This window comes from Lucilia cuprina, chromosome 5, assembly GCF_022045245.1.
Source record: "Lucilia cuprina isolate Lc7/37 chromosome 5, ASM2204524v1, whole genome shotgun sequence".
Taxonomy (NCBI): domain Eukaryota; kingdom Metazoa; phylum Arthropoda; class Insecta; order Diptera; family Calliphoridae; genus Lucilia; species Lucilia cuprina.
This window is the reverse complement of record NC_060953.1, coordinates 69,945,867-69,960,649: the sequence shown is the minus strand read 5'-3', so window position 1 is coordinate 69,960,649 and position 14,783 is coordinate 69,945,867. Positions and strand designations below refer to the sequence as shown.

Here is a 14,783-nt window from a genome sequence, read left to right as displayed (position 1 = left end):
ACACCACTAAAGTGGTATCGTATCTGCCGGTCCATAATAAGTGTGGACATTAAGGAAACTTCAAAACAGAATTAAGAAGAAGTTTCTCAACAAAAGTTTCCTAGTGTGAACAAGGTCTATGAATACGCTACTCTTTATGCATGTCATCAGTGCAACGATTTCATACTGTTTCATTAAGAATATTTTAAAAATTCTTAATGAATTCAGGTAGAATTCATTAAACAATTTTGACCGATATTTGTTTCCAGTATTGTCATGAAGAGAGAATATATTTTGGTTTGATTGTTACAAATACATTAAAGGACACAAATACATTAAAGGAGACCACAGTAAATACATTAATGATATTAATCAAGAGAGGAGTTACATATCTCTTTTTAAACCCATAATACTCTTCCTAACTACATGTATGAAAGAACATATACTGAAGTTAAAAAATAAAAAAAATTGAAGAATTTGATGCAATTTAATAGTTGTTGTTTATATGTATGTATGTTTATGAATATGTTTATTTTATATACAAGAAAACAATTCAAATTGCTTACGATTACTACGAGTGACTGATATTCCATAAAATATCAGCATCAACCAACATATTCTTAAACTATAAAATATTCGAGATTGTTGCTGTGGTAAGGAATGAAAGGACAACCCATTGTTTTATGATGCTCTAGAAAATAACAATACCAAGAGAAAAACAAAAGTTATAAAAAAGTCGTAAAATTTTAAATAATTTTCATAGATTTACTTGTATAAATATCATCCTATGTTTATGTATGCGTTTGTCAAATAGACACACACATATGTGTAATAAGTATTTTGCTTGTATTGTAAATGATTACAATTTCAAAATCCTTTCCTATTGTTATTTTGTGTGAGTTTCTTTGTTTTAAAGAGCATAGAATAATTGCAGCCAGATTCAATGACTGACTTTGTTGTCTGATAGTGTTACAAGTGTTGCACGCAATTGTACACAAACAAATAAATACACAATTGTTTAACAGTAAAACCACTCACTCACCACTCACAATGAAATAAATAGACGACTTCTTATTTTTTAATACAAATTTTGGACTTTGGCGGATCTTTTGAAAGTTTAAAAATACGAATTCTATCAAAATTATGAAAATTCTTATTTTGTTTACATGCACATTGTTTGTACTGTACAATTTAAATTACAAGCGATTATAAGTGAGAGTTTTATGTGGATATGTATGAAAATGTATGATTGTAGCAGTAAATATTAAAATAATGTTGTGGTTCCAAAGCAAATATAAAAATATATTATATATTTACTACACATATTCATATATGTATGTATTTAAATGTACACACATACTTATACATCAATAAATCTATACACAAATACATATACCAAAATATTTACGACTTTTTAAGTTGATTTTGAACTTCATTGTTGCTTTTCAATTGTTCAGAAATAATTCAATTGATACGGCTGGCTGCCGAAACAATTCGTTCAAAATGCATTTAAATGCTCTGTATCTTTTGGATGTGTAAGTACACCAACCTACCGCTGATCTAATATACATATTTGAGTATCTGAGTGTGCGATATCTTTTAGCGAATGTACACATGAATATACATTTGTATGTATGTATGTGCGTACTAGCAGCACATAAATTCCATGGTACTTATTGTGGCACAAACAGCCATAAAAAGTCGTAAAAATTGTTTAAAATCGATGCAATAAGTACCACCACAACAAGCCCTATTTTATGACTTTTAAATACGTACTTTTTATGTTATTTTATTACACAAATCTTTTTGTTGCTGTCATTATTCCTTCGATGGCATACAAGTAGTACAAACATATAGTTTTGTGATTCCAATTGCTGTTTTTCCATCAACATTAACATCGTCATCATCTTCTTTTTCTTATTCTTCTTAGGAAAAACAAATAAATATTTCTCTTGGTTTTTAGTTAGAAAGTGCTTAGTTTTTATTTGTTTATGCGACAGATATCAGAGCAAATACAACAAAAGATACTAAGTACTCGTACACTAATAAACTACAATATAATCGTATGTAGTAAAGATGATACAGATATAGATTTATGACATATGTATATACGTACAAATAAAAAAGATAATACCAAAAAATTAAAAATATACAAATACATATGCACTTATATACATAAAAAATAAAAAATTATGGAAATATGAATATTTATTTAACTTTGATGATACTGATGCAGTTAAATATGTAAAAAAAAAATCATAAAATATTGACTTGTTTTCTTTTATGACTTTTTAGATCAAATTCCATAATAATTGGCGGATATATGCTTTTAAAAATGTCATATTTTGTCTGTCTAGACTGAACTCTTGTAAATAATAGAAATATGATCCAAACATTTGTAGCTTTCTAACATGTAATAAAAATTTTAATAAAATCCTAATTTTCATAACAAGATCCTTTAAGTAAAACATTTCTAGCCCTAAGATATGAGAAATCATTGTTCTATAGTGTTTTGTAAAAATAACCGAAAATCCGGTCATAGGACTTCTATCATCTCATAGCGTCCTAATAACAAAAAAGTTATACAGACACTTTTGTATTATATAAAAAAAATTAATCTGTTTAATTCACAATCAAGTTGTATATTGTACTACTGTACAAGTTGTATATTGTACTACAGATCTTTGCAGCAACTCATAAGTTTATGTTCTCAATATAATATTTAGTTAATTAAATTTAAATTTTAAACTAATGAATAAACTGATTTATTTTTATATCGTTTGTGAATTAAACAATCGTAATATTCAGTATTTATTTATTATAAGGTTGTTGATTTATTCGACCTTTTTCCCCAGCAAAAAAGTAAAAACCACTACCAGCAGCATTTTTCTGCTTAATAGCTGTTTAGGTCCGGGTTCTATTAAAATATCCCTGTTAGTACAGCAATAATTAAGGAACAAATTGTTGGTTTAATTTCACAAAAATATTCAAATATACTAGAAAGGCTCAAAATGTTATTTCATATGTTATCTAAAAACCTACCTAGATATTTTAAAATAAAATAACAACAAATCAATAATCAGATATACTACTACTATACTTATTTTAATCCTAATTTTATTTAACCTCATTAATCTAACACTAGGCTATTAGAAAAAATGAACCGATCCTTACAAAATGTGGTAAAAGGATTTTTGTCGAGTTAGAATTTAGTTTTCCTGAGTTTTATCTAAATACAAGATTTTATAAAAAATGACGACATTTTTAGAGGCAGGCTTTGTAGGAGATCATTATAAAATTTTGCAGTATCATTTACATATGCTTTTATATGGGGTGTAGGTAAAATAATGGACCGATATCAACCAAAAAACAAGTATGAATGTATAGTCGGGCGTAGCCGACCATATGATACCCTAAACCAGTCAGTATGTATGTTAAAAATGTGGATTATTTAAAAAAATAAAGCATTTGGTTTGTTTTTTTTTAACTTTATTTCGGAATATTTTTAATTTTTTTTGGCAAAAAAAGAGGGCTCAAAGGGGAGTAGGGCAAAATATGGCCCTATCCTTAAAAATGTTGGTAGGGGGTGTTAAGTCTTCTTCAATATTATTTATGTAGAATTTAAAAGTGTTATTAGTGTTTGTAAGTGAATTTTGACCTTTAAGTCATTTTCTGAAGGGGAGTTTGTATGGGGGATAGGGTCAAATGAAGCCCGATCATTACGATAATCGGTAGTGTCATTTAAAGTTCTATAAAACTAAGTTTTGTCGACTTTTGTTAACATAATAGATCATTTAAATTAATTATAAGCCAAAAGGCAGACCCTATTTGGGGGGTACGGTTGTATGGGGGCTAGTCGAAATAATGGACCGATTTTAACCATATTCAATAGGCTTCGTGCTTCGTGCCAAGAGAAGCGTGTGTGCCAAATTTCATCCAATTATCTTGAAAATTGCGGCCTGTACCCAGACAGCCAGCCAGACGGACGGACGGACGGACATAGCTTAATCGACTCAGAAAATGATTCTAAGCCGATTGGTATACTTTAAGGTGAGTATAGGACGAATATTTTTGTATGTTACAAACATCAGCACAAACCCAATATACCCTCCCCACTAAAATGGTGTAGGGTATAAATAGAGTTAGTCTTTTCTAAACCTAAGTTTGTACATAAACATAATACTACGTTGCATTATATTAAGTATTTAAATAAAAATAATATTTTCAAAAAAATCTATTAATGAATTAACATTTAATTAACTACTTTATAAAATAATTTTCAAATACGTAAGGCACTAGATAAAGTTGTAACATAAATTAATGTTATTAATCTCAACTCATTAATATTGAAAACAACTACATTAACAAGGACAAATATTTCTTCTTTTATAGAATTCTCACCCAAAACGGAAATAGAGAAAACGCAACAACCATTCAATTATGCCAAACCCTTTTGACGTTTTCTAAAATTAACCCTTTGTAATATCAAGCACAAAAAATTTATAACAAATACTTATATTTTAATAAATGTCTCTATCTGAAATAAAACAAAAAACGAAAAATAATCATAAATTTATATTTATGAAAAATGTCATGCTTTTAACGCAAACAATGGCAAAAAAAAACAAAAACAAAACGAAATTAGAAAAAATATGTTTCAATTAATAGAACATCGACAATCAGTGGGCGTTAGTGGCTTTTATTGACATGCATACACATAAAAACACGAAAAATGACCAACCTGTAGTTAAATTGCCACTGCTACAAATGATAGGAATGAAAAGATTGACATTAGATATTTTGAAGCACAACTACAAATTAAAATGCAAATAAATACACAAGTCCTTTGAGTAGAAAAAATAATTTAACATGTTTCTAATTTACCCTACACTACCGTCGTAGAGAAGATGCTAGATAAAAGAGGGACCATTCAATAGATATTTACAAGTAAAAAGTACTCTTGAAAATATCTTTAACTCCATACATATTTAATAAAATGAATTAATGTAATTCTAAGGACTCAAAACACTTCCTAATTAATATGAATATCTTTCAAAAAATAACATAGAACATTGGATTTTGTTCCTCAGCATCTAGGTCTACAAGCTACGATATTTAAGTCCAATCATACAACATAAAAATAAGTATAGAGTGTAATTTAAATCGACTTGAGCAATATGTATTTTTTTTATTTTTTGATTATTACAAAAGAAAAAAAAACAAAAAAGGTGGTAAGTATTAATGAGTGTTTTAATATTAATTTAATATTTGTCCCACACGCAATCTTTAGTGTATAGAATACTCTTGTCCTTATTTATTGCTGTTATAGTTCTTTTTCCATTTCTAATAAAAAAATATTAAATTCATGTCGACTAAATGGAAGAATTTTTGAAATGAAATATATGAATGAATGTTAAAGTTATTTAGACATATTTACAGTTTTCAGAACATATTTTCCTCATTTAACACATATTTTCAAACATTATGTCAGTGGATTTTTCATTACAATCGTAATATATTCTGAATCCTTATTCGATTCTAAGAAGATAAATTAGTCTAATTTCACCTAATCCCAAAAATGTAGTTTTTGGTTTTTTAAAGTCCTTTAAAATGTACTCGGCAACATCTTTCATAAAAGTAGTATTACTTCCAAGTTATTACTTTTTGTTGCATAGTTATAGGTAATTCTAAATTACACATAAGACTTTTTACAGGTGCGACAGCGATATGTACGTATGTATGAAATATCACAGTTATTATCGCAAAATAAAATTCTTCAATTGGTATGAGTGTTACTTATTTAAATACTACAGTTAAATGAAGTATTTGCGTAAAAATATGTTTTACAAAACATTGCATGTTTTGCAGATATTGTTGAAAAAAGTGTTTATTCTCCTACAATCTAACCAATGGAACATCATTACAAATTAACAAAACAATAATGGTCTAAATCAAATTATATAGTATTTTATTTTAAATTCTAAAAGAACAACTCCGCCCATTTCATGACCAAAAATATCAGACAATTAAAAAGCATTAGAGAGAAAAAGACAAGTGCCAGAATGTGATCAAGTTGCATGCTCATTGTATGTACTGTACTGCGTTTATCCAGATTCATGAATTGTTATAAAAATAAACATTTATGGTAAAAACTGTTTTGTGGAAATATTTACAAAATTTAAAATTTAATAATGGCAGGTGATGACAAATCAAAGAATATCGAAAATTAAAAACTATAAAAACGCAAATTATAAACAAAAAATATCAAAGACTATTTATTAGGAAACAAGGAAAATACAAGCAAACAATAAAAATCTAAAGAAATTCTTAATAAAAATACATAAATACATACATATGTAAATAAATAGTGATCGAGGAAAATTGAAATATTCATGCTGTGATTGGTTGATTTTCAAAATAAACACCCACTTTTAAATTTCTCTTTGTACAGATCTATACATGTGTATTTTATAATTTCTCTACTCTCTCACTCATCCGTTTATCACAATATCTACTCTCATATAGTATGTATATACATAAATATATACAATGCATATATACATATATTGCATTATTTTCAAGTATTTAACTGATCATCATTTAAATAAGGATCGTAAAATATCCATTTTATTTTTATGATCTTAAACATTACGATAATTTTTCAAAATATTTATATTACAATGAAATTTATTTATTTAAGAACAAATTCCAAGTGAATTTAACCAAAAAAATAATACAAAAGTAACAAACAACAATAAGAAATAAAATCAATATTGAACATCGTATATTTATTATTTCCAGAGTATTGTTTTTGTTTGTTTAACTGCTGTATTTTCACCATTTGTTTGATCTTACCAATGGGCCAGTCAGTCAGTCAGCCAGCCATCCATTCATCCAGCTGGCCGTTTATTACGCCCACCTTTCCCTGCCACCATTCGTTGTACTCTGTGACTCTGATATCTTTGTGTGTTGCCTTCGATGTTTTGAAAGCGTTAAGCTTTTTGAAATTTATTTATATTTTCTTTACAAAATTTAGCGAAACAAAAAATACAATGAAACAAATTTTTAATTTGATGTTTGTTTCTCTTTGTGTGTTTGGGAAAATTTCAAATATTCATTAAAATATTTTCTTTATTTATTTAAAATTGGATTTCGAACTCAGTGGTTGGCTTTTCTGGGCACCATCCAAGAAATTATGGATAGATGTATACTAAATACAGACGAACATACATATGTACATATATTCGATATTATTTAAATACTAATTTGTTTATTAGTTTATTTAATAATAAATGTATTAAATAATCATTAGCTAATAATGTGCAAATATTTTTAAATATTTATACAAAAAGTAAGCATAATATTTTTAAAATAAAATTTTAGAAAATTATTCAGTTTTAAATCGTTTGGATTATTAACTTCGGAATAAACATTTGTATTATGTATACTACATTAGAGACATGCAAAATATATTGATTTTCTTATTTATTAGTTCTTATTTATTAGTGTCCAATAATAACTACATTTATATCCTACATCACTATATTCGGGAGAGTATTAGGCGTTTGTGCTGACGTTTGTAACACTTAAAAATTAGTCCTAAACCCACCATAGACGCTTTCGATTTAGCTACATACATATGTATGTCGTGTTCATATAAACCTTGTACACAATCTACAGGTAGCTATTTGCAACCAAATTTTATATAAATTTTGTTCTTTGACGCACACATCTTATTGAAAATGGACCATATTACCCTTGGCCCCCATATAAATTCTTTATTATTTAAAAGTAATACACATTTTTAACATACACTCTCACTTGTTTATAGATAGACTAGGCTTTTGAGGCGATCTATATTAGTCTTAATTGTTTTGCGACATAAAACATTGCCATAAAATGTATAGGAATTAATAATATAAGTTATTATTCCAATGAAATTGAAGGAAAACTACCCGTGTTTCTATATAATAAAATGAAAATTAAACAAACTTATTTTACTTTGATGTGGATTTGAATCATAAACACCACAAGAACACAAACAAACGCAACTGAAATAAGAACAATATCTACAAAAACAAAGAAAAATTTATAGTCGGGCATGGTCGATCATACAAATAAATATTTTAAAATTGTGAAATATATTTTATAATTAGGTATTCAAGTTTTTTATCTTGATCTCGAAATGATTTAACATTACCATAATTGGTAGAATCATTTCGACTTATATATGTATAAAACTAACTTTTTACTATTTTCGGAGAGGTTTTAGAATATTTAACTTATATAAACCCCAAAATCCTCTTCACGAGGAACGGATAAAATAATGGACCGATACCAACCATGTCAACCATCCTTGTGACAAATTTCATGAAAATGTCTTGAAAATTGTGACCTGTAACATGCATGGACACACAGACGCATATTACCCTCCCCACAATAGTGTGTAGGGTATGAAAAGTAAGAAAACTGATATTCAGATAAAAACCAATTATTCTTTTTTTGTTTATAGACACTATTTTATAATTTCAAAATATTTACACATACGAGGTCTACCACCAACGAACAATTCAACAAATATCAAAGCTTCCGAAATAAGGCAAATACTAACAAATAAAAACTTAGCTACGAGGGTTGCAAAGACAGTTCAAGGAAAGTAAAAAGTGAAATAAATCATTATAACATTCATATACAATTTTAAGGAATTTCAATACATACATTGTATGTATGTATGTATGTATGTATGTATGTATGTATGTATGTATGTATGTATGTATGTATGTATGTATGTATGTATTGATATGTAAGTCACATCTAATGTGACTTCATATCAAACAATGTAAAAATTAACATCGAACGATCCTCGTAATAATAACAATGAAGCACAAGTAGCACATTATTAGATGGTACCCTTCACTAGCAGGGCTAGTACAGTTCAATAATTTTTATTGAGATTTTATCGATCTGACCGCATGTAATTGCAACAATGATTAATGTCGTTAATAGAAATTAAACAGAGAAGAAAATTATTTACAACACAAAATTTACGGAGAGGAATCAATATATTGAGATGACACTAGGAATAAGTTACATATGCTAAACAAACGGAGAGTGAAAGTGAAAGTTTTGATTGTAAACAATAAGAAATAATAAAAACAAAAATTTTACGACTTTTTTACGATCATTTTGCCAGAACCCTTTTTATGGTAATTTTTATTTTATTTTTTGTTCTTGTCGATAAATACACAGAAAAAGGGATATAAACAGACCGAGCACTCGCCCTCTTACTCGTGCCTTTTAAGTGTTTTTATTTTTTTTTTTTGTTATTGTTTTTATTATAAAATACAAAAACAAGAACTAATAAGTCAACATGTGATCAAATGTTTACTTCTTACGGTATGAGAATGACTAAATAAATGAATGGGAGGAAATTTGAAAATTTTTACGACTTTTTTCTCCTCTCTTAAGTGATCATTCTATATTCCAAATTCAAAGATCATCCCACAACCGCGCAACAATTACTACAACAACAATATGAGTGTGTTATTTTCATAATAATGGTTCAGAAAGCGTAACAAACCATTGATTTCTATCCACAGACATGTAGAACGTGTGATTTTTGTTTACATTGTAAAATAGATCATCTTTGTTTGTTCCTCAGAGAACAATTTTGTGGGAGAACAAATTTAAAAATCATCACAAGAATTTAACTAAATGAAATAATTGATTCTTGTAGATTGGTGTTTATTCATTTGGCCGTTGTCGAGCAAGGAACCAATAACGGAAAAAAATTTAACGAATTAAAAAATAAACGGATATATATAAAAAATTCAATTTTTTAGAAAATTCCTAATTTTAAAAATATATAGAGGAATAAATAAAAAAAATTCTAAATACCTTAAAAAATTAAATAATAGCGTTGAAATATTAAAACAACTACTTCCTTGAAGTGAATAGTGTAAAAGTGAAAGTTATATGATCTAGTTAAAATAAAACAAATTATTGAAATAAATAAAAGTTAAATATAATCACCATGTTACCCTCTCCATACTATTTAAATTTGGGCCAACTACCTTCGGGCAATAACATGTTACCACGTTCCGACTTTATTGAGACTTCAATTGGCAGTTCACCTTTACCCGCCATATTAACCGATAATTCTCCGTCGGCATCTCCCAGCCCATATTTTTATGCCAATATACCAAATATTCATCCACTGATGACAATGCACAATAATATGTGGTCGTATCCATGGTCTTTTCTACAAAATTCTCATCGTCCAGAAAAACCACCATTTTCGTATATTGCTTTAATTGCCATGGCCATAAGTAGTGCACCAAACCAGCGCTTAACATTAAGTGGAATATATAAATTCATAATGGAAAAGTAAGTTGCAAATTTTTTATAAAGTAAATTTCAAAGCATCTGTAAAATTTAACTTTAAACTGGACAAAATTCTGTAATTATTACATATATAAACATTTTTCATAACAATGGTAGTTATCGATAGGTTCATTGTACTTTTTTAATTTTATAGGCATTTATTTAAGACAGTTGGTCATGTCTTTAAGACAGCTAAAACAAATAGTCAATGACTTTTTCGTTCACGCAATATCAGTGAAAACGTTGACTATATAATCACTGACGACATTATTGAGGATTAAATCCACCATTTTATCGTCAACGATAACATAAATGACAATGTTCTTAGCTTTATTCCTAACGAAAATATAGGCGACAATATCGTCAACGATTATAACGAAGACAATATCGTCTACTTTATCGTCAACGAATTAATGGGCGACAATATCGTCTACTTGGTCGTCAAGGATTTTATGGTCGACAATATCGTTTACTTTGTTGTCAACGACTACATGGATAACAATAGTGAAATATTGTCTATTTCTTATATCCTATATCGATATATTTAGGTAGATCCAGTTTAAAATGTATGTATTTTTAAAAGTATTTGTACAATTTATCCACTCTTATCTAAAATAATGTATTTTTTTTAATAAACGGCTGCATTTTTTAACGTTATGAAAATTATACCTATTTTAGACTCAAATAGAATTTTATTAATTATATTTAAATTATACTTATTTTCACGACTTAAAATCAATCTTACTTTTTTAGATGTTGCATTGTCGCTTATCTTGTCATCATGTATGTTAGTTAGAGGAAAATATTGAACACTATAGCTTACAGTGTCATCAATAACATTTACAATTTTTGCGACAACGTTTAAGAATCAGTCGTTCATATTATCGTCAACAGAGTTAGATATATGACAACATTCAAGACAATGTCGCTCATCTTGTCCTCATATGTGTTTGATAGAAGACATTTTTGAAGACATTATCTTACATTTGTCTTTAATATTGTAAATAGCTAACAATATTTAACATGTTGTCGCTCAACTTGTCTTTAATAGGATATAAAAGATGACAATCTTCAGATCTTTGTCGCTAATATTGTCGTTAACGAATAATTTTTAAACATTATTGTTTAGCTAACTTCAGCGATTGGGGACAAATTCAAAAATGTCTTTCCGGATCGTTGACGAAAATGTCGTCTACGATCATTTAACTGGGTTATTAAATATCATTTTGGTAATATTTTAAATCATTGCATTTATAGAAACAAAGTATGAAAGTATAGTCGGGCGTGAACGACCATATGATACCCTACACCAGTTAGAGGCTTTATATGGGGGCTAGGGGCAAATAAGGACCAAGCCCGTTAAAGTTTTGTGAATATATTTATATAATATTTATTTGTGCTGAATTTCATTGCGATATTTGTGTTTATAAATTAATTTTGGACATTCAAGTAATTTACTGAAGGGCACTTTCTGAAATTTGGCAAGGTAATCAAGGTTACATAAAACTTAGTTGTGCCGTTTTTTATCGATATAGGTATAGGTATATATAGGTATACAGGTATATTTGAAAATTGCGACCTAAATCAACTCAGAAAACTATCCGATTGGTATACTTTAAGTTGGGTATAGGACAAATATTTTTGTATGTTACAAACATCAGCACAAAATCAATACATCCTCCCCACTAAAGTGGTGTAGGGTATAATGATTCATCAAAATAATAATTATCATTTGCTTGAAACGTGGCATATCATTTTAGTCTTACTTAATGATTTAGCTTTGAAGTTTTATTAGATTTAAGGTTTAAATGAAAAATATTGGTAAAATATTCAGAAAAATAATTCAAATAAAAATTTTACATATAATGTCTTTAAGAAAAAAATATTGCACTGATCTACCAAATTAAAGTTTTTTTTGTATATTTTGTTATTACATACAATAGTGGCAATTATAATAAAAAGTTGAAAATTTGTATCACATCGGATTTTGTTTTAGGAAACAAAAATAAATTTTAACTAAAATAATAGATAATTCTCCATAAACATAAGTATGTATAAATATATACATATACTCTCAGAGTTATAATGATGGGGACTGTGATATATTCCTTAGAATCAAATCATTTGAATCAAAATCACCCGAGAAAAAGATATTATTTAATAAACGTAGTGGTAGGATACAATTTTATATATAACCCTAATATAAATACGTATGTTGTTTAAAAACCTATTAGTTTTCGATGTAGTTGGTTTCCTCAAGGAAACATAAAAAAAACATATTTTAACTATTTTCAATGTAATGCAGTTTCATGAAAACTGATTTTAAAATACTTTAAAAAGATAGAAGAGCTTTCAACATCTTAATTATAAATTTAATGAAATCTAATCAGACCTTGTTTGACCCTAGTCCCCGTTAGCACTCTTCAGAAAATGACTGAAAGTTCACAATTAATGTATAAACAGAGATATGACATATAAAAAATGTTTAGGTAAACATAAATTCCACCATCTAATATTTTTAGGATCGGTTTTATATATGACTATATAAAATACTACATACTTTCTGAATTTGGAAATCTGTGCAAATCAGAAATATGTTTGCTGATGAAATACACACAACGGCTCCGAAGTTTCCAAGTACAAGGGGAAAATATCGATTTTTTCAGTTTTTGCTCAAATTTGGAAATGTGGTAATAAATTTAGCACCTTTTTGTAAAGGAATCGTAATGTGCGCAGAATTAGCATTTCGGAAAGATATAAAACACAAAAATTGCTTGAAAATTTTAAAAGTTATTAAAAATTGTCCAGGCCATTATTCTCATAGCACATAAATTCGAAATGTGACAACAAAAAAAATTTTTTTAAATATTCTAAAATCATTTTGGCAAAATTCGAATATTATAAATCGTATGGTAAAACTTTTTTAAATTTGCAGCAAATATGTGGTGAAATTCGAGCCACTTGAAAGAGTTTTTATTAAAAATTATTTTAATCCCATACCTGATTATATTTATAAAATCGTATCCACATCAAATACAGCTTAGAAATTTCACCTCTGAAACAGTAAGCATAGATTCAGTATTACTATTATGTTAGTATACCCACAACAAATTTTACCATTTTTTTGTTAAACTACACATTTATCACATTAACATTATCATATGTTATTTATCAAAACAAAAAGTAATTATATATATAATAATAACAGTTATTATAATTTGTTCGCTTTCCATTTTTACAGGTTTCCCTATTATCGTGAAAATAAACAAGGGTGGCAAAATTCCATAAGACATAACCTCTCGTTAAATGATTGTTTCGTGAAAGTGCCACGCGATAAAAATACTATTGAAGACAATGATACTGCGGGCAAAGGCAGCTACTGGATGTTGGATGCGTCAGCAAATGATATGTTTGAACAAGGGAACTATAGACGCCGAAGAACAAGACGACAAAGACAATGCCTAAAAACGGGTACTTTATTGGGAGAGTCTTTAAAGGTATCTTTACTGAACAATTCTTAATGAAAATACTTTTTTAACACGTTTTCTTTATTTACAACTAGGTATCTGAACAACAAGCAACATTACATGATCAATCAATGGCAGAAATACCCTCTAATATTGATACTATGTTCAATATAAACTCAAACAATTTGTGCCTTAACTACAGTGATCGCATTACGGAAATGCATCGACAATATTTAGCTTCCATTGCACCCTTTAATATATTATTCGGAAATGCTTCTTTAGCATCTTCCGCAACAAATCCTACAGCCTCATCATCACCAACATCCCAATCTAACGAAGAATTGAATAATACTTCTTTCCTATATAATCAAAATGTTCCAAAATCTGGTGCCCCAACATCGTTAAATGGTTCATCCACCTCCTATGCAGACATAGAGTATTTGGATTTTTCCGTTGACACTCTTTCAAATAGCAGTTGTTCTACTGACCGTATGCTAACGCAGTCTCCAAGTGCATTTACGCCCACTTGTTCGACTACTAAAAGAGCGAATATTATAAAAGTGGAAAAGTCGTGTAGTCCTGATATAAGCACTACTGGCAACAATAAAAGTCCTACGGCATTTAGTATTGAAAATATAATTCGAAAAGACTGAAGCGGATACCATTCATATTTAATTTTAGCAATTAGATTTGCATGTAAATGAAAGCGTTATGTATTTTAACATGTGTGATATTAAGAAAATATTATAGTTGTAAATAAAGAGTTCGATTTTTAAAAATGTATAAACATTATATTTTCATTATAAAATGTGTTTTAGAAAAAATTGGCTAAAATTCCTTATATAATCAAAAACTTTAAAGGTAACGGAATTGGCTTGAGATTTCTTAAATATATATTTTATCAAATTATATAGAAATTCAAAAATTTTAAAACAAACTCAACAAATATAATTT

General features: G+C 28.0%; 2 protein-coding genes across 2 annotated transcripts in view; one reads left to right on the top strand and one right to left on the bottom strand.

The window, feature by feature from the left end:
• Window positions 1-14,783, bottom strand: part of LOC111684176 — a 461,818-nt gene that overhangs the window by 444,629 nt on the left and 2,406 nt on the right. The gene's annotated exons all lie outside the window — the stretch shown is intronic.
• Window positions 9,833-14,610, top strand: LOC111684154 (fork head domain-containing protein FD2). The gene is made up of 3 exons (XM_046953111.1): window positions 9,833-10,365; window positions 13,604-13,859; window positions 13,925-14,610. Exons 1-3 carry the CDS (start codon window positions 10,013-10,015, stop codon window positions 14,480-14,482), a joined length of 1,167 nt encoding a protein of 388 aa, XP_046809067.1. The 5' UTR covers window positions 9,833-10,012; the 3' UTR covers window positions 14,483-14,610.

Bases quoted from the DNA above. Each gene is read 5' to 3' on its own strand.
- LOC111684154 (XM_046953111.1), top strand. From the start codon at position 10,013: ATGTTACCCTCTCCATACTATTTAAATTTGGGCCAACTACCTTCGGGC. The intron at 10,366-13,603 runs GTAAGTTGCAAA...CCATTTTTACAG, and splicing joins TATAAATTCATAATGGAAAA to GTTTCCCTATTATCGTGAAA. The intron at 13,860-13,924 runs GTATCTTTACTG...ATTTACAACTAG, and splicing joins TATTGGGAGAGTCTTTAAAG to GTATCTGAACAACAAGCAAC.